At 41.2% G+C, this 19,370-nt stretch overlaps 1 protein-coding gene across 2 annotated transcripts in view; it reads right to left on the reverse strand.

Annotated features, from left to right (window-relative positions):
- EPHA4 (EPH receptor A4) overlaps positions 1–19,370 on the reverse strand; it is a 115,173-nt gene that overhangs the window by 25,215 nt on the left and 70,588 nt on the right. For both annotated transcript variants that reach the window (XM_067538962.1, XM_067538963.1), the window contains exons 6-8: positions 5,645–5,769; positions 4,374–4,533; positions 3,041–3,152 (exon numbers count right to left, since the gene is read on the reverse strand). In XM_067538962.1, coding sequence (XP_067395063.1) covers positions 3,041–3,152; positions 4,374–4,533; positions 5,645–5,769 — 397 coding nt within the window. The remainder of the gene's footprint in view (positions 1–3,040; positions 3,153–4,373; positions 4,534–5,644; positions 5,770–19,370) is intronic.

A 19,370-nucleotide genomic window follows, 5' to 3' on the forward strand; every position in this document is an offset into this window, starting at 1 on the left:
TGGGTTAAGTAGAAAAGCGCTTAGTACCTAGCAGAGATACTTTGGGTTGAGTTGTTAATTCGTCACAACTTGCAGCCACTTTCCAGTGCAGGTAAAAGAATCAAACGAACAGTTTCTACAGTAAGAGACCTGGAATTTGGTCATGGTTTTGGGCTCAAGGACAGGGAAAGACCTTATGGCCTTCACAAGCCGAGGGTCCGATCTTGTGGCCTTCACAGGCTGAGGTCCCCATCCTTCTGCACCCTTCATCTTGCTCATGAGAAAGAGTTGAGTCCTGGGGGATGGAGGGGTAGCCTAAGGAGAGCCTACCCCAAATTACAGGTTACATGGTAAGGAGCCCAGTAACCCCTGCACTGGAACCAATTAAATGCCTCACATAGGAGAGTGTGGTGATGGGCAGGTAGCACCCCTCCTCCGCTGTGCTAAAATTTAATGATAATTGAAGCCTGCCACTTAAATCCATGCATGAGTCTGTCCCTCATTTTGTTGCTGTGTCTGCAAAAAATTCGGAGTGCAGAAGATAAACCAATCTACTAGCCAAGAGAGTTTCTTACAGGACACATTTAAAAAAAAATAATTTAATTAGATAACCAAAAAGGATTCGTAAAAGCCATGGTCCTCCATCCAACCCCCTTCTGAAAATAAAGCCTCATCCTCTTGCTCCAAATGTTTCCCAAAAGCTAAACTTGAAATAGTATGAATTTAGCAGTATGCTTGTAGGAAGCTTTGTAGAAATGCTCAAGCTGCCATCTATCCTCCGCTGTATGAATTTACAGGGTGTATTCTAAGCAAGTTTAAACTAACACATAAATGGATTAATACTAATGTTAACAAACTCTCCCAGTGACAGAACAACATATTCTCACGCTGGCCAGAGACAGAAGGCTGCTGGAGTCCTTAGGAAAGTTCCTGCCGTGAAGATGAATTTTGTTTTTTTGAGCAATGACTTGAAGTATTTAATTCAAACTGACAACATTAATCCCTATTTTAAATGTGGGCCCCTAAAATGGCTATCCATATCCTACATTTGGATACTGATGTCAGTACAACTGTATAGAATGGATGTTTATATACCTAAGTGCAGCCTTGATTGCACAAATGTGCAGGTCTATTTTAGGCCAGGTCTACATGAGAAAAGGTTTGCTGGCATACCTATACTGGCAAAGCCTCCTGGTGTAGGTGGTTTGGCGAGCAAAATATGCTATGCTGGCAAAAGTCCTTTTATGCTGGTGTAATATTGTCCACTCGAGGGCTTTTCCTGATATAGAAATGTTGCAAAAATGCACACCCTCACCCCTTACCAATATAGCAATACTGGCAAAAGTTTCTAGTGTAGACCTGGTCTCGGGTGCCCCATTAAGGCACCCACTTTTCAAAAAACTGGGCTCCATTTTTCAATAGCTACTCCGAACTCCTGGAGCTCAATACACGGAGGCAGGCAGTGCTGTGATAAACATCCTACAACGCACTGATATTCACAGAATGTCCCAGAAAGGGGCATCGTGGTTTTCTTCTGTCTTCGTATTTCATTTATTTTGTTATGTCTTTTCTCTTCCACAGCTTCTCTAAAACCTGCGGTGGCAGAGCTGTGGGGTGTCTCTGAACCCCCTGCCACTTGATTAACTTATCTGCATTCCCACCAGCACTTAGGGAAGCCATTGGTCCCTGCTCCCAGCCTGCTCTTTATCTGTGTTTTGTCCAATTTAAGCACTTCTAGGCCGAGATAACTAAACAGACAGCCTGAGTGGAGAGAAGAATTGGCTGAGTACGCATCAGCGACTCTGTCAGCTACCTGGCTCCAGGCAGCCTTTCCTTTGACAGCTTTATGGCCGATACTAAAGAGAATCAATACTAGGGCAAGGGGTTGACGTTTCATTTTCTAAAAAGTGATCCATTGAGGGCCAATCACCAAGCAGTGTTTATCAGCCTTGGGAAGTGATTTTTTTTTTACAGGGGGCGGTGGGGAAGGAATCATCTCAGAGCTACTCTGACAGGCTCAATTCTCCAAGGTGGCGACTCATAATTAGAAATCCAATGTATCCTGCTATCAATCCTGCCTTAAATAATAAAGGGATCAATAAAAGCAGAGAGGAGATTAAGACATCAAGCTTGGTGATGCTATTTTCTGTTGCAGTGGCTTTTAATAAACCTGTCTCTCTGCATTACATTTTTATATGTTCTTTTCCTCTTTCTCCCTGCCAGCATGGATGCTTTCAGCTGAACACCCACAGAAAGCCATTACAATACATGACTACTTGCCAGATATTACAATCACACTGATTTAACTGCTCTTTTTAAGACAATTTAAAGTGAAAAAGTAAATCAGAAGGAAGTAGTTTCCATTTACGGCTTAGGTGATCAGTCCCTCCTATGGTGAGTGGGCCAACTTGTATTCTTTCCCCTCTTATCTGAGATGCTGTAGTGATTTTTCTGAGGGGTAAACCTTGTTTTTCGAAGGGGGGGTGGAGGGTGGGCGCTGCAGCGGGTGCTTGATGGGAGATTATGGTTCTGCTCTGACAATGTAAGCCACTGATCCAGCCTGGTGTGTATAGGAAGTATTGAGTGCCTTTTTAGCGCCTTTCTTCCCCACGGCGGAAGAACTACCCTAATGACTGAGGCAGACATATACAGACAACCAAGGGCATTAAAACCAAAAACATCCAAGCAAGAGAGTTTGAGCCTCTTTAAACAGTTTACTTCCCTGCAGTACTGCTTTTCTTCCCCTAAGTCAACCCAAGAAGATCCACTGTACTCAGACTCATTACACTCAACATCAAATTACAATATCCAGTTGGCTTGCTTCTCCATCCCAGTTACTGAAATCAGCTTTGCATTTGAAGGGCAACTAGTGCTAGAACTATTACCATTACATTACATACTGCTGTGGTACTAATGCTGAGAAGATCAAAGCTACATGGGAGAGGGCTTGTAATGCAAATGCACTGTTTATGATGCTAATCAAAGAATTCAGCTTTGTTTGGACGAGACAAAAAGCTCCCTTATGAAAGAGAGAGGGAGAGAGAGAGGCTTAAGTTCTTACCTCCTGCTGATGACAAAAGCAGCAATGAGAATGACCACAAGAACAACGCTGCCAGCCACTGAGACCAGAAGCACTGTGGGATTGGTACCATCGCCAATGATGGGAGAAGGAACTAGAGAGAGAAAAGACATCAGTTAGTGTCACACACCTAACGCACAGCCACCTACAGTACAAAATTGTCATGGGCAGCAGTCAGAGCTGCATTTTGGTTTGCAGAGGCAGTTTAGGGTATTACTCTAAGCCAGTCTCAGGCCTTCATTATGTATTCATTCAACATAATTTTCCAGGAGGGCCCTAATTAGTTAAAGACATTATGTTTGATCATGGTTTGGGGAACTTCAACAGGCTGAGAACAAGGACTTCCTCTCCTTCGCCCCTCCATTCTCAGTCAGAGGGTATAATGCCTATTTTATTGCCCACTGAATTGCTTCCCAGTTTACTTTATTTTTTTTTAATGGACCAGATGCCCATTCCTCACTGACACAAACAGAACAAGTTGTTTTAAAATGTCTTCCCTCTGCCTGGTGGATTGACTATTTTAAGTTTTCTCATGCCATGCCTGAGGGAAGTTAACACAGAGTGACGTGACCTGAAGTGATTTAAACAGACCTGTATAATAGAAATAAAAGAAACAGGTTTGGTCATATCCTTTTCCTGCCACTGTCTTAGGAAGCAAACACTCCATTCACATTTTTGTGGGCAATTACTATGTTACCTTGACTTGAATAAGTGAGAATTTACCCATAGATAGCACAATCCACAAATACCTCCCTTTGCATAACTGTCTAAGAGAAAATACAAAAGAAAGGAAATACATACAACCTATTTCACTGATTCATATCAAAAAGGAGAGTACATTAAAAAAAGGAGAGCAATTGGAGTTTATCCTCCTCTAGATGAGACACACTGGAAATGTATGCAAATAATTCACAGTAGCATTAAAGGAATTTAAGCATATAAATCCTTCATGAGTCAATGGGAGAAAAGACTTCAGAGCATTTATAGTGTGTTGTTCTACCATACCCCATTAAGATTTCTTCATTAAGATTTGCAAGCATCTTGCATCTAGTATGCAGCACATCCAAATAGTTGTGCAATGTCACATTTATAAATCCGGATCAGAGGAATAACAGTGGAAATGGCAGTCAACAGCCAATTTTTCAAATCATAGTGACATGCAGGAGCATGGCAAAATATGGATGCCACATTAAAGTGAGTAACTCCCAATAAGCAGCTCAGTCAAATTTAATGTAAACTGAATATAGTCGAAAGAAAAAGAAAGAAAGGAAGAAAATGTTTGTCAACTCTGTGCCAATGATGCACATGTTGTTACCTGTGTTAGTTGTAAACTCAAATGGCCCACTGAAGTCTCCATATCCTGCTGCTGTCCTGGCCCGCACATGAAACACATATGAAGTCAAAGGATTCAGGCCTTTGATATCTGTGTTCCTGGCGGCTGTCTTCACAATGCGATAGCTGCGTTCATTTTGGTCCTAGCAGCAACAGAGCACAGGGGTGAGGTACGCAAAAATGTCTCCCTGCACAGTGAACCCTGGACTCCTAATTCGATGCCAAATCTGTTCTAAGGCTATGACTAATAGCAACTGACTTTTCAAAAGATTCCTAAAAAGGTTTTTGTTGATACCCTTACTGGGATTGGGTTTTGGAAGGGGGTCTTACCAGCCAGAAAGATGGTAAGTCTAATGTTCAGGTATCAATGATTGTTTCAGAAATGAAACAGGAAAATTCTTTGGAAACTAGCCAGGTCTTCAATCATGATCTTGCTGATGAACAAATAACATTTTATTCTTGCTCACTCTTCTTCTCCCCCTCCCCCACCCGCCGTCTTCCAGCCAGGAGCTACATATCCAAGAAACCCTTGGGAAATGTCTGCCAGAAAGCCCGTGTCTTAAAGTCTATTTCAGGCTGGAAAATGTGTCAGAAAATGTTGTAATCTAGTTTCAGTGAAAATCAGCTGCCCTTTTCTGGCTTTATAAGGGAGGCAAATAAGCGATTACCTTTAAAAAAAAGAAAAAAGAGAGAGAGAGAAAGAAAAGGTAATTGTTCATTTTCCAGACAACCTTGAAAGCAAATAGCTCTTTTCATAGTTCTGTACTTGAGGAGAGACGAATTATTTTGTAGAAATAATATCTCCCTATAACTTGGAGCGGCTGAAGAATGTAATTTTCTTTTCTTTATTTTCTAGTAAAGCCATCCAACCCACACCATTACTCTAAGCAGAAGCCATCAACTTAAACAGATCTTATTATTATTACTGTGTAACATACTTCATTATTACACTTCTATCTCTGACGTAAAGCTAATGTATCACTACTTCTCAGCTATATTGATTCTCATTATAAATACACTCCCAGTAAAAACCTGGTTCTAAGGGAGAAAAAAAAAAAAAAGAAAAAAACCAAAATACACTGTTAGAGCAGAGTGCAGTATATTGTTCTCGTTATTCAGTATAACTCGTCAAGTGGTATGAAATCCCTAATTGGATATGATTATGAAACCAAACCTATTTGGTCCTGATAATGAGATACTATTTGAGAATGGCTGTAATGGAAACAAACCTCATCTGATCATTTTGAGTAATACCTTCTCATAATATTTGACTTCATATTCCAAAATGACTCCATTCGGCCTATCAGGTTCCAGCCAGGCCAATGCAACGCTGTGCCTTGTTATTTCTTTAGCCTGGATCAAAGCAATTGGAGATGGAGCTGACAAGAAAAAACAAAACAAAACAAAAAAAAACAACAGTGTATTACCAATATTTTGTTTTTAAATGAGGATCAGGTATTTTTAATTGTAGCTTTCCTACTCAATGGACTTTGTGAATCTATAATACTGCCAGGAATTAAACTTCTCTTGAAAAAGAGACTTGTGTTTGCACATAAGACTGCTCTTCTTACAAAAAGATTCTCTAACAAGCCCATTCTTAGATTCTGGTCCATACTAGAGAAGGAGTCTCTGAAGTAACAGCATGGTGGTCCAAGTACTGTGATGTTACACCATGCCTGCAGCCAAATCCCCATAAGAGATTAACATACTAGAAGATGTTGGCTCATTTCTGACCTTTGCTAAAGATGCTGCATGAGGCATTGGAAGTGTTAGCTCTGCCTCTAGAGCAATTCCACTCATTCACCTTCCAATATGAAGGGCTCAAGCATAATTTTTTCGGGCCCAATGCAAACTTGTAACATGGACCCCCTCCCACACCCATGGGGGTTGCAGCCTGGGCTGGGCCCTGGTAAAGTGAACCCTCCTACCCCCTCCCCATGTAGGGCCATGCCAATATGAACTGGTGTTATTTCTCTAGCTATTAACATTCCAAGAAATGGGATATTGACCTTTGGACCACTCCTGCTCCCTCTGAAGTTAAGGGACTTTTGCTGTCAACTTCAGTGAGAGAAGAATCGGGCTCACTGCATACAAATTCTGCTTCTCCCATGAACACTGGGATACTTGCATCTCAAGGACATAGGCCAGTTTTTCTGCCACCCTAACTCCTACTGTGAAGTACCATAGTCTGTGACTAGTCCAGCTGAAGTCAATGGGCTTTCTCCAGATGGTCAGATTCTGACTTTAATGGGACTACTTGTGGAGCCAGGTGCTACCCAGCATGAAGAAAGTGTCAGAATCTGGTGTACTGTGAATAAGACTCCAATGGTAACTGCCCCTTTATAAAAATGATAGGTAGTTACATTTGGATTACAGTACCATGCACCTCTAATTCCACTGCTGGGCAGAAAGGAAACATGATTCTTGAAAATTAGCCATGTCTCAAACAAAATTAAACACAAAGTTCTTTTAAATTTACACCAATGTTCAACAATGAAGGCTACAATTAAAAAGACAGCAGAATATGTCTCAATGTGCACGCAGGCTCTTGATAGTGCTGAAGTTCAGTTTTTGACTGGCTGGGGGACAAAGCATTTTCCCTGTGACTATGACAGTAACAGATTCACAGCTCTGCTGGGGGAATGGGTTTTCTGAAGATTTATGAACCAGGCTGCCCAGTTCTTGTGTTGTTGTGTGGTCACGTCTCTAGCCAGCTGTTATCAAGCTTTGCCACTGCTGACAATAGCTGATACAAATGGTGGGGTCTCTGGAGATGAAGAGGGACATTCAAGAAATTTTTAATCTTATCTAACAAAGCCATTCTGTATAACCAGAGATTAGAGGTCTTCCTAAATTGAATGTATTTGCTCTTTTGTCCCTGAAACCCTAGAAAAGTACAGATTTTTGTTTTATTTTATTTTTTTAACTCTGGGATGAAGATCTATGAAAGTTGTCAAAAGAGAAAGGAGGATGTAATGTGTATCCCTGAAAACTACAGAGAAAGATAGAGAAATAAAATAGTCACAATAAATGAAGGGAAAACCGAACGTGAAAGCTTCAAACCTACTTGACTGTATCAGACAGCTCTGATGGGAGTGAAAATAACCAGTAGGCACAGCATAGAGTCACAAAAGGGAGTCTCTCTGCTGAAGTGAAGCCACCAGGGATCTTCTTCCTGATTTATTATTTGACAGCTTGGCATCTCTGTTAGAAATGCCTCCAGAACCTCTCTCTCTGTCTGTCTTTCTCTGTGTCTCATGTGCACAGACGGATACTGGATGACAGAAGAGACTATAAACATAAACCAGTAGGGAGGATCCAGGTGTGTTCCATCAAGTTATATATGTGACATGACTGGGATTGGTAATGCAACTCTCCTGCTTGATAACCCACTGGCTTCTCAACCAAGGACATTCTCCTCACTTTCCTTTGCGGAAACATCACTGCTTAGCTAATAAAATGGAGATCAGGTTCATTTTCCGCGCACGCATGCACACTCACGCACGCACACAGAACAGATTAGCAATAACCCAACCAGAGAGAAAGCTGCTTAGTTAATCAGCACCACGTGGAGGGCAGACAGACCATTCTTTCACAGGGAATCTGTCACTTACTCTGGCCTGACCCCAGTAATCTCAGCTAGAAAGTTTGCTTTATGGTTTCCCTCCCTCATCCTCCTTCTATCCGTCTCATTCCTCTATTTCATTTCTCCAGTCATAAATATTGGAATATAAACAGCTCTTTCCATGCAATAGTGCTCTACAGAAATACAAAACAACGTGTTTTAGCTTTGCAGTAAAATGGCTGTTCACAGCACATGAATAAATACTAACCATCTCTTGAGTTAGAACACTCAGTCCCTGTGGGCTAGCAAATGTTTTCCCACCTGTCCACATTATGTCTCAAAAATTATTCACTTACTCTCATGCATTTCAACATACTAAAGAGAACAACCTGGTGCTAAAACAGGAATGGATGGGCTGAGGCTCTAATAGTTCATTTCTATCTCTAATTTCTACAAATTGAGATAAAAGATGCACCTCTGTTTTCTCCCTCTTGTTCCTATGTGTTCATCATTGTACATCTTAATTCTACTTAACCCTTCATCCAGCCTTCAAAGTGAAATGAAATAAAATGTTTCCAGTTCTATCCATAAATAGAAAACTAACAGCCCAGATTCAAGTCTCGGTCACCTCTATATGGGAGGAGCTTTGCTTTTCCAATGTTTCCCCAGAATCTCCCTTTGGGGGCATATCCTGCTCCCTGTGTGGAAAGCCCTGAGCATTATAGTACTTGCAAGGAGTGCCAGAATGCAGGTACCACTTGCAGGGGTTCCACACACCCCTTGTGTGTTGCAGAACTGTGAATACGTAAAGGGCAGTTTCTCTGGGGAGGACCTGGTGGATTTGTTGTGGTATGGATCCATTGACTGATCACCCTTGCTCCTATGGAAGTGGTGGTTTCATCATTCAGAGGGACTGGTATAGTCCACTGCTTGAGGAAGCTGGAAATGTTCCTTCCCCCACCAAACCCCACCCAACTCTCCCAAACAGCCCATTTACTTAGGCTTTGTGCAGAATTATGAATGCAAGTGTGCCTTTTTTTGAGACATGGCGGGTTTGGGTCATGGCTATGCTGGCTATGACCAAACAATTAGTGCAGGTCAGGACAAATTATGTTCAGCAGCACATCAGCTAATCATGATTAGAACCCAGGGAACTCGGGATGCATCATGTCAGCTAACTGAAGTAAACTTTGACAAAGGATCTTATGGAGACGAAGGATAGTCCAGTGGTTATGGGACTAGCCTAGGATTTGGGAGACCTCTGCTCCACCACAGACTCCCTGTGCAACTTTGGCAAGTCAATGTGCCTCAGTTTCCCATCTGTAAAATGGGCTCACAGCTGTGTGGCAAGAATAAAGTCTGTGAGGTGCTCAGATACTATAGTGATAGGGGACATTATAAGTACCTTAGAGAGAGAGACTCTTCACAAGCATGTCTGAACAAGTTAAAATTTTGTAATGTAGACAAGTTCTTACTCCAGGCCTAATAAGAATAATTTGGCCAAACAGTATAATGGGGAAGTTTGAGTGAGTCATCTGATATAGTTTCACAGATGTGTATGTGGGGGAGGGGATATGATCAGCGAGTCAGAAAAGTGTTGGCAATTCCCTTTCCCTGCTTTCCTTTTCCTTACCTCTATTCTGGCTAACCCTTCCATTCACTCTTCTTAATTTAGATGCTATCTAGGTGATTTATTACCACTGATTTATAAACGAGATGCAAAAATCAGTAGTACAAATGAGATAATTCTCTGTGCCGTGGAATAGAATTTCAATGCTGCTTTCTTTCACTCTCACCCCTTTTTTAAAAATATCATGCTGCTTTCCCCTCTTATTTACTTTGCTAATGTCATATAGCAGAACCCCATTTATTCAAATGGGATGGCATACATGGATTTCATTTGGATCATTGAGGATTCATATAAGTGATATACACTGGAGACATAACCTCCATTATTCAAATTTAGGTTTTCAGATAACAGTTCTAGTACAGTGGAAAATAGAACAGTATGATGGCTTGAGATCATAATCTTTGCTGGGACTACTCTCTTGTCTGTTTGTGAATCATAGAATCATTAGAGTTGGAAGGGACCTCAGGAGGTCATCTAGTCCAACCCCCTGCTCAAAGCAAGACTAACCTGAGCTATATCATCCCAGCCAGGGCTTTGTCAAGGCTCAGCTTAAAAACCTCTAAAGATGGAGATTCCACCACCTCCCTAGGTAACCCATTCCAGTGCTTCACCACCCTCCTAGTGAAAAACTCTTTCCTAATGTCCAACCTAGACCTCCCGCCCTGCAACTTGAGACCGTTGCTCCTTGTTCTGTCATCTGCCACCACCGAGAACAGCCTAGCCCCATCCTCCCTGGAACCCCCTTTCAGGTAGTTAAAGGCCAATATCAAATCCCCCCTCATTCTTCTCTTTTGCAGGATAAACAAGCCCAGTTCCCTCAGCCTCTCCTCATAAGTCCTGTGCTCCAGCCCCCTAATCATTTTTGTTGCCCTCCGCTGGACTCTCTCCAACTTGTCCACATCCTTTTTGTAGTGGGGGGCCCAAAACTGGACACAATATTCTAAATGCAGCCTCACCAATGCCGAATAGAGGGGAATAATCACTTCCCGCGTCCTGCTGGCAATGCCCCTCCTAATGCAGCCCAATATGCTATTAGCCTTCTTGACAACCAGGGCACACTGCTGACTCATATCCAGCTTTTTATCCACATCACACAATTACAACCCATACAGCATGGATCCTGAAAGGAATCTTCCCTGAATCCACTCTTCTGGCCTTCAAACAACCCCCAACCTTTACACGCTCATCATTACAAGAAAGCTCCCCTCAGACCAGGACACACTGACTCAAAGCAGCACCAGACTCTGCCAGAACAACAGATGCAAAACTTGCAGACATATCTTTACTGCTATGATGATCAATAACCCCCACAACACATCTTTCAAAATCGATGGTCTTACACATGCCTATCACAACATGTGTTGTACCTTACCCAGTGCACTAAATGTCCCAATAACAACTATGTGGGTGAAACCAATCAGTGCACTCTTGAATTAACTCATACAGAAAAATGGTAGAAGACAAAACACTGTATCACCCATGGGCAAAGTGATCACTCTATTTCTGATCTCTCATTCCTCATCCTCAAAGGAAACCTGCACAACACCTTGAAAAGACGAGCCTGGTGGCTGAAATTCATAACTTTGCTAGACACTAAAAATCATGGACTAAATAGAGACAGTGGATCTGTAACCAATTACCCCCCTTCCCAGCAGTCCGCACTCCCCAACACACCGTGATTGCAGGGGTGTTAACGGGCCACTTCACCTTGAATGGTCCCTTGAAATATGTGTTAACTACTTATGCTAAACTATCTGTTCCACCTTGTATTTAGCTGTGACATTCTGGGTGCATTTCCCAAATCTGCAGAAGAGCTCTACGTAAACTCAAAAGCCTGTCTCTCACCAACAGAAGTTGGTCCAATAATCTGTATTATTGGAGGTGTTCAATAAAGAGAAATACATCAAGTGGTATAGAAGTGAAACAATGTTAACACTCTTTGTAAATTTATTGTTGCTATAGTAATAGCAAGTTACAACTCTGCAAACCCACTATAGATGTTTATAGGCAGGCACATACACATTAGAATGTTACATACTGTGTAGAAATTCTACCAGACCAGTATATTTCACAGTGAAGCCTGATTGGAGATACATTAGTGTGAAATAAAAAGGGATTCCCTTTGACAAAATAGCTAAGAACAACTTCCTTCTGTTCACAGCTCAGTTCATCTCCCTTAAAAACTTCACCCCCCTACTGATGTGAATGCAGCAATTTTCTTTTATCTACTTCCTTGATAACCTGCCATTAAACACCTATTCATAGTTTTATTACTGCAGTTCTGCACTTGTGGCCTACAAACAGAGAGAGAGCAGACACACAACAAAAAAATTCACTCAAGTGTCATAAAGCCATTTCCCTGGGCCAACAAGCACCGAATTATAACAGTTTTGGGGCACTTGAAGGGATGGCAGAGGCAGAGTGACTATGTTTCATTACTGGTTCAAATTAGTATCAGGAGAGGGGACAACAACAGGAAATAAAACAGTTGCAAAGAAGTCTCCAGCCTGTGAGCAGCCATGAGTAAAAACGGCCTTTTATGAAAGTCTGAAATCTGAGCACATGGATGTCAAAGGCACGCAATGCTCAGTGTTTTACTGAAGGGACCTTCTTAACTGGAGCCAGGTTTACTTTCCACTCCCCTGGATTTGAATTTAAATATATAATGTTTACGCAAGAGGTCTTTCACTGATTGAAAAATATACCTCCAGTTTATCCATTACCTCAGTTAAATTCAAATAACATATTTAAATTACTTGAAGTTTAGGCTTTTTCATGTTTCCCTCCCCCGAGTTGAACACAACAACACTTATTTGTTCTTATCAATGGCTACGTGCTTTAAAACGCTGTCAAGCATCAAAACTAAATGCTCGAAAGCACTAATGATGTTACTGCGATTAAAGGTTTTACCTTCCAGGGTAGATGCTAAAAGCCTACTCCATTATTAATGATTTTAATATATTATACATATGTGGGATTAAAGCAGGAAAAAAATCTTCAGAAAGCAAAAGAGAAATAAAATAAGAGCTTCTCTTTATTGAAAAAAGAAGCAAATGCGAGAAACCTGATATGTACAAGGATTTTTCTTTGAATCTACACCTTGTAATGTTCTTTTAAATCTGATTTTGAAACCTATATTAAGAAACCTGACAGCATGAATAGGTGTATGAAGAAGAAGGAGAAGGGTTCATGCATGCTTTTAAGAGGTTTCTAAAGGCAAAAATGACATGGGCCAGATTCTGGGGAAAGTGCTTCTGAAAGCTTGAATGAGAGCTTTACTGAGTAAGCCTGGTTTATGAATGACAGGCACTGACACCTGACTCTGTGCCCCTTGAGCAATCACCTTCTAAAGGGGTGTGTTCACATTTTTCACCCGCAGGACCAAATTCTCTTCTCATGTAATTACCACTGAGAACTACCAACGGGAACTATGTGAGGCCAAGTTTTCGAATATATGCCTAACATGACATATGCCTGTATGAAACACCCCACACACATGAGCAAATTTGTGCACATGAATCCTAATTACAAGCTAGATGTGTGTGTACTTTTGAAAAACTGGGCTAAAACTCTGAATAACTACCCCTACTCTGTGTGCCTCTTACTATCCTGCTCCAGCCTAGATTCTCAGAGACACACAGTATCTGCTGAGAGAGGAACTGCTGTAGATCCCTGAATGAGAATTCGGTTCTATGCCTGTCTTGGCATAGATTAGAGTAGCACTGGGGCTGCTCTAACTGACATCAAGCTGGTTATGGAGCATGTTAGTTGGTGATTATCAGACCACACTGGATACATCTGCACTGCAAAAAAAAAAAGTCAACTACAGGGCTAAAAAGAGCCAGGTATATATTTGGGTTTGGGCTGGAGCCCAGGCTCTGAAACCTGGTGAGAGAGGAGCATCTTGGAGCCTGGGCTCCAGAGCAAGCAGGAATGCCTCCGATGCTATTTTTAGTCCTGTAGAGCAAGTCCAAGTCAGCTAACCTGAGACTTCCTGATATTTTTTTTTGTTTTGCTGTGTAGACATACCTATTAGAGCTCTGGCAACAGTCCCTCCTGTAGCTTATTTCAGAGGCTTCATTGGGAGAGGGGTGGCACAAAAGGCAGCTACACTGGCTTTGCACTGACTGAGGACAATAAATTAGAGAACCTGGCTATTAATCTCGAAGGACCAAATTCTGATCTCAGTTACAACAGTGTAAATCTGAAGTAACTCCAAATACTTGAATCTGTGCTCTGCCTTCCTAGAGAACAGCTATAAACCAAAAGAATATAGAATCTGCTGAGCATCATTTAGGGGAGCAAGGATTAACAAGAATCCTGCATTACAACCGAAGCATGGGGTCTGTTTAGTCTGGGCGCCGCTTGTTTTCTTTCTGCTAGCTTGCTAAGAAATCCTGTTGGCATGTTCTGACAAGGATAACTTAATACTTGCCAACAGAAACATGGCAGGATACTGTGTCTATGTTTCCTGTATGTATGAATGCCAGTTTAAAATAAACAGGAAAACAAGTCTTTCGGTTCAAAAGCAATTTATAACAATCTGTCTGGACATTACAACTACTTGGGCGGGAGAGGAAATAGGCAAAGAAATATTCCTAAATACTTATTAACACACAAAGAGTGGATGTATTTAGCACTGCAAATTGCTTTAAAGAAATTCTACAGCCATAAACAAATTAGTTAGATTTGGAATTAGCTGCCAGCTCTCTAACCTGGGCAGGTACGGAGCCTCAGTGGAGTTATGTCTACCTGAAACCAAGATCAGAATTTGGCCCAGCATAAAACGGAAACAAATTCTGCAGCCTAAACAGCGCAACAATGTTGCTTCAATGGATTACGGTGGATAAAGAGAATAGCAGAAAGTTGGACAGGCAGCCAGGATAATGGGAGATAGCTGGGACATCCCTTAACATTGATTCAGGATTTAAAAAGCCTGCTCTGAGGGAGAGCATGACGGGACTATACTGAAGTAGGATTCCATGGGTTGAATTTTGGCGGGGTGTGTGTGTGTGTGTGGCGCCGGGGGGGGGGGGGGGGGGGAAAGAGGGGTGTGCACACACTGCTCGGTCATGCTAGGAGAAGATGCACCAGTCCCTGTTCTTCACAAGCCACCAGTTCTACTTGGTGGTGTCGAGAATGTCCCATCCTCATTCAGTCACTCCTCTTTTGGAAAAGCCCATGCCACCGCCAGAGCTACCGATGGGCAAGGCCTGTGCTCTCTAGACCAGCTAGTCCCTGCTAAAAGGCACCCAAGTAACAGGTGAAATCTCCTTGCATCCTCTCCTCCGTCTTTACATCTACGTGCAGGACCAATCAAAATCACCCTGCATTTTTTAAAAGCAAATTCCTCCACTGGTACCTCTCATTTTTACCTATGTTCAACCATCTTGTCTTCACTCACAAGGCCCAGCACAGCCCTGTCACTGCCTGAACCTCACTTCCCATTTCCAACTACTCCCCTTCTCACACCATGTCACTTGCCAACTCCTCAAATCTCCCTTTTTCTCCCTCCAGTCAGAGCCACAGGTGTGCTGCATAGATGCATACATATATAAATAGTGACCAGGCAAGGCTCCAGTAGATGGCCCTCAAGAATGTGAAACACTGTTTCTGGGTTTTGTAGGACCAATAAAACTTCCTGCTGTTGTGCACTGCACATAGCTTCTTGTGTGCAGCTTTTAAACAACTTCTGACGGATACAGTGTATCAGGGATCAGTAAAACTATGTGAGATGTGCTAACTATAGTCTTTAAATACCTCCTAGAGTGACCACTTGTCCCTTATTAGAAGGGATAGCTTCGGCTCAATGCCTAATATCTCAGATCTCATATCAATGTGTGTGTCAATATGGAATTTTCCTCCTTTCCTTGGAACTTATTTTGCCTTTGTCACCATGACATCTGAGCACTTAGTTATTTCAGCAGTAATCATGGAAAGTTTAATCCACTATGATACAAATGTATGATTTTGTACCCAGAGCATCACACTGTATATTCCTTAATGATAAGCATTTTCTGCATTTCTCATACAGTTGTCTTTTATTTACTTAGAATGTAGATGTCCAGATGATATATACCTGGTGAATAATTTCCTTTGCCATTTACTCTCAGCATTAAGAATATTAGATTTGATAGACAGAACTGCTTAAAAGTCTGCCTAGATATCCAGATAAATAAAAGCCTTTTGCACTGTTCACTTGTAAGCTTTTGATAGAAGTATCTTTTAGACAAAAATATAAGACATTGATCATTCTGCTAACACAGCTTTTCTTATTTCAGTAAATAGATTTGGTCAGGTGGTGTCATCCTGGCTTTGAATGCACTATGGCTACCCCAAAAGAGTTAGGCTGCACCATTTGTGCTTCTCGAATCAATCATATAACATCAAAAATGCCAAGAGCCTCAGGGGAAGGAAGATAATAAAATGATAAACATGTTTACCCTAACAGTGATACAGACAGGTCACACAGGCTTAAATGGCAACAGAAGGCTTGTTTTCAAACATGCACTTTTGGGCTTATGGTGCCTGCAAACACCAAAGGGCAATATTTGTCTGACAACTAAAGCTTCAGATCCTGCTGTAAAGCATGAGGCTAGCAAAATGTTTTTAAAGCCATCAAAGTTCGTTGAGCAGGTTCACGTTTATGTTTTTACATTTAAACTGAACAATCTAAAGATTTTAATTTTACTAGCTATCCAGGCTAAGTAAGTCCACTGATTTGCATGCAAAGGTTAGATGCTCTTTCTGCACATGGCATGATCTCCACCGCAGGCTTTTGTGAACAGTTGAGAATCTCTCCAACACTGAATCAAGCTTTAAGGTTTTTCATACTCAGAACGTTTAAAGAAGTAAATGCAGTGCTTTGTGCAAGGTGCCAGTGTGACAGCACTAGAAGATGGATCCCTCAGTTCTTCTGCGAATAGTTACAGCATGGATCCCAGCAGTGCAAGCTTTGCCACCCTGCCCTGCCAATGTGCCTCTCATCTCTCTTCCTGAAGGACCACCTCAAGGGATAAAAGGGGAGTCTGCGCTTTCAGAAAAAGCAGTGCCGCTAGTCAGAATCTCATATGCCCAATTCTCTTGGGCTCTGTCACACACCTCTTTTTATTTCCCTATATTTCTCTGTAATTGAACTAAGTTCACTTTTCTTCACCTGAAACCTCTCATTAGCTATACAGCAAATTATAAAACACACTAAGACTAGATGAGGGAGACAACATCATTCTGCACACTGCATAGTTTTGTAAAAACAAGAGCAAGCTTCAGTCAATTCACTTAAAAACAGTAATGAAAGATGGAAACTTGAGCAGAGTCTAAGCCTTGAAACACACAGCCTTAGAATTAAAATCTTGCTTTAGGGTGTCAGTAACAGATTAGCTTACAGGTGCCACATAATTTCAATTCATGTAAGGTTTTAGCTGTGTTGATTTTGGTTTTATGTGTAGTGCTGAAAACAACTGAATTATTCATTTTAATAAAACACCATTGTGTCGATTACAAAATCCCCGGATAGAGCAAGTGCTTACAAAAATCAAGATGGCTGCCTTAACGGCTAGGAAGGTGAGATAATTACTTGGAATTTTTCCTTAATGTTAATGCTATTTCAAAGTCTAAACAATTTCAATGCTAAACTAACATCCCGTGAAGTCATTTAGACATGGGGGATTAACACAGGAAACAGCAACTTTTTAAAAATTACTTTTTAAACTGACTACAGAGGTTGAAGAGTGCAGAGTCCAAATGGTTGTGCAAACAAAACTGAGTGACAATAATGATCCTCAGTTTGGCCCAGCAGTCTCATGGGCTGCGAGCCACAGATCAGTTTGTTTTCTGATCCTGAACTTTTATTTCTTGGCCCAGCATGCTCATCAACTGAAGGAAAAGGCCTCTGAAAGATCCTCTCTGGCTGTTGATCAGAAGAGGAACGATCATTTTTGCTGAACTCCTTAAGGTGTGAAGCAGATCTCTCTTCTTCTCAGAGTGAAGGCCCCAAACATTACTTTGAGGCTAGTAAAGTGGGATTAGGGAAAAATGAGAAGGGTGGGGGAAAAAGTCATAAGATTCCAACATACTGAATCTAAAATTGTTTCTTTTTCAAACAAATTGTGAACCACCTCTCATTTATTGAGTCTCCACTTCTGTTATGCCCTCTCCCTCTCAGTTTTGTTACAGATGTTTCTGCAAATGTGATCCTTATTTGTGCCCAGAGGAAGCTGATGACATCTAAAAGTGAGTACGCAAAATGAACAATTTACTGCAGTGGGTAAAGATCATTCTGTATCTGGCTCAAGACAATGCCTACGCTGCGGAGCCGCCACTGCGTGCGACATTTGCTACTCTTCAGTTTCTAAAAATGATCTCCGGTTGAAGAGAAATTGCACATCTGTCACTAGCGCTGAAGCTGTCTCCCTTTGCGCTTCATTCACTCTCTTCAAATCATTTCTCTCACTGCTTTCTTCCCAGCGCTAGTGTAACTGCAGCCTTTTTAACTTTCAGCACATGCAGCAGCGACAGCAAATGAGTGTGGCAGGCTCATGGAAATGTACTGCAGGGCCTGCACAACATCTATGAAGTTCTATAGAAAACCCACAAAATCCCACAGCAACCTACAGGATCCCACCAGTCACCACGGCCCCAATTATCCTGGGAGCTGAAAGACTATTTGATTAAACATGCAGCTACTTGCATATTCAATTCACCTACAGTCTTATTTATGTGCGTGCACCAAGTCTTGATAACTAGAAGGAAAGATGCGGCCCTTCAGTGCATGTTCCCTGTTATGCTAAGAAAGATAAATGGAGGCTGATTCAGAGGACAGATTTAAAGAACCTGGTATGTTATCTGGACAAACACAGTCTTCCCAGGGAGCCATTGTTCTGAGTTGTCTTGAGACCTTGCCTTTATTTGTTTGTGAAATTGAATGGATATTACACAAAACTTGCTTCGTCTACTATACCACATATACATACAACCTCTCTGTTTTGCACACCACCCAGCAAAATCTGCTTTATTCTGTTATTTATTAATGTGCTCCTATATCAGGCTACAGTAGATTAAAATAATAACAAAGTTAATTTAAAACATTCAATGTTTTACCACTAATTTCCAGGAATGTTTGAAAGGATATTTATGTCCACAACACATTACAATTTAACTTTAGCATTTTGCTGTCTGCAGTAATCCTTCATGGAAACTTCTAACAGAATTTAATACTGATGAAACTAATGGGGTTCTATCTAAATTAAACAATTAATAGAAATTGCTCTAAGACCGATAGACTTTAAAATAAAACGATAGCCTTTTTCTTTTCTCTGTGTGTATGTGTGTGTGCAAAACCTGCCTATTGAATTCAAAAGCAGGAATATGATTTTCTATTAAATTCTGATAGCTCAAAAAGCCTAGAGAATGATTATAATTTTCTGTTAAATTCTATGGACTTTTCCATAAGAGAAACTTTGAAATAAAAAATACAAAAATATGCTTTGGCTTCCTTTTCCTCTCTCTAGAATTATTAAAAGAGAAAATGTCTAAAAAACACTATTCATTTTTGTTGCTAAGAGATTACAAAAATTACTCTCAGAGACCCTGAATCAAAGTGCTCCAACAGCCAAGAAGGCTACTAAATTAGAGTTTTGTGATTCCAGCTCTTGAATTTAGTAATTCAAGAAGGTAGATTACATTAATCTAAAAAGATGCCATGAAATCCTTCAGGTGTATGCAGATAGTGGCATACATTTACATGATTTGTTTGAGGAGGAGAAACCCACTGGAGTCCTACCATA

This window comes from Emydura macquarii, unplaced genomic scaffold (genome assembly GCF_026122565.2).
Source record: "Emydura macquarii macquarii isolate MOO-44397 ecotype Brisbane River unplaced genomic scaffold, CSIRO-AGI_Emac_v2 contig_499, whole genome shotgun sequence".
NCBI classification, from domain to species: domain Eukaryota; kingdom Metazoa; phylum Chordata; order Testudines; family Chelidae; genus Emydura; species Emydura macquarii.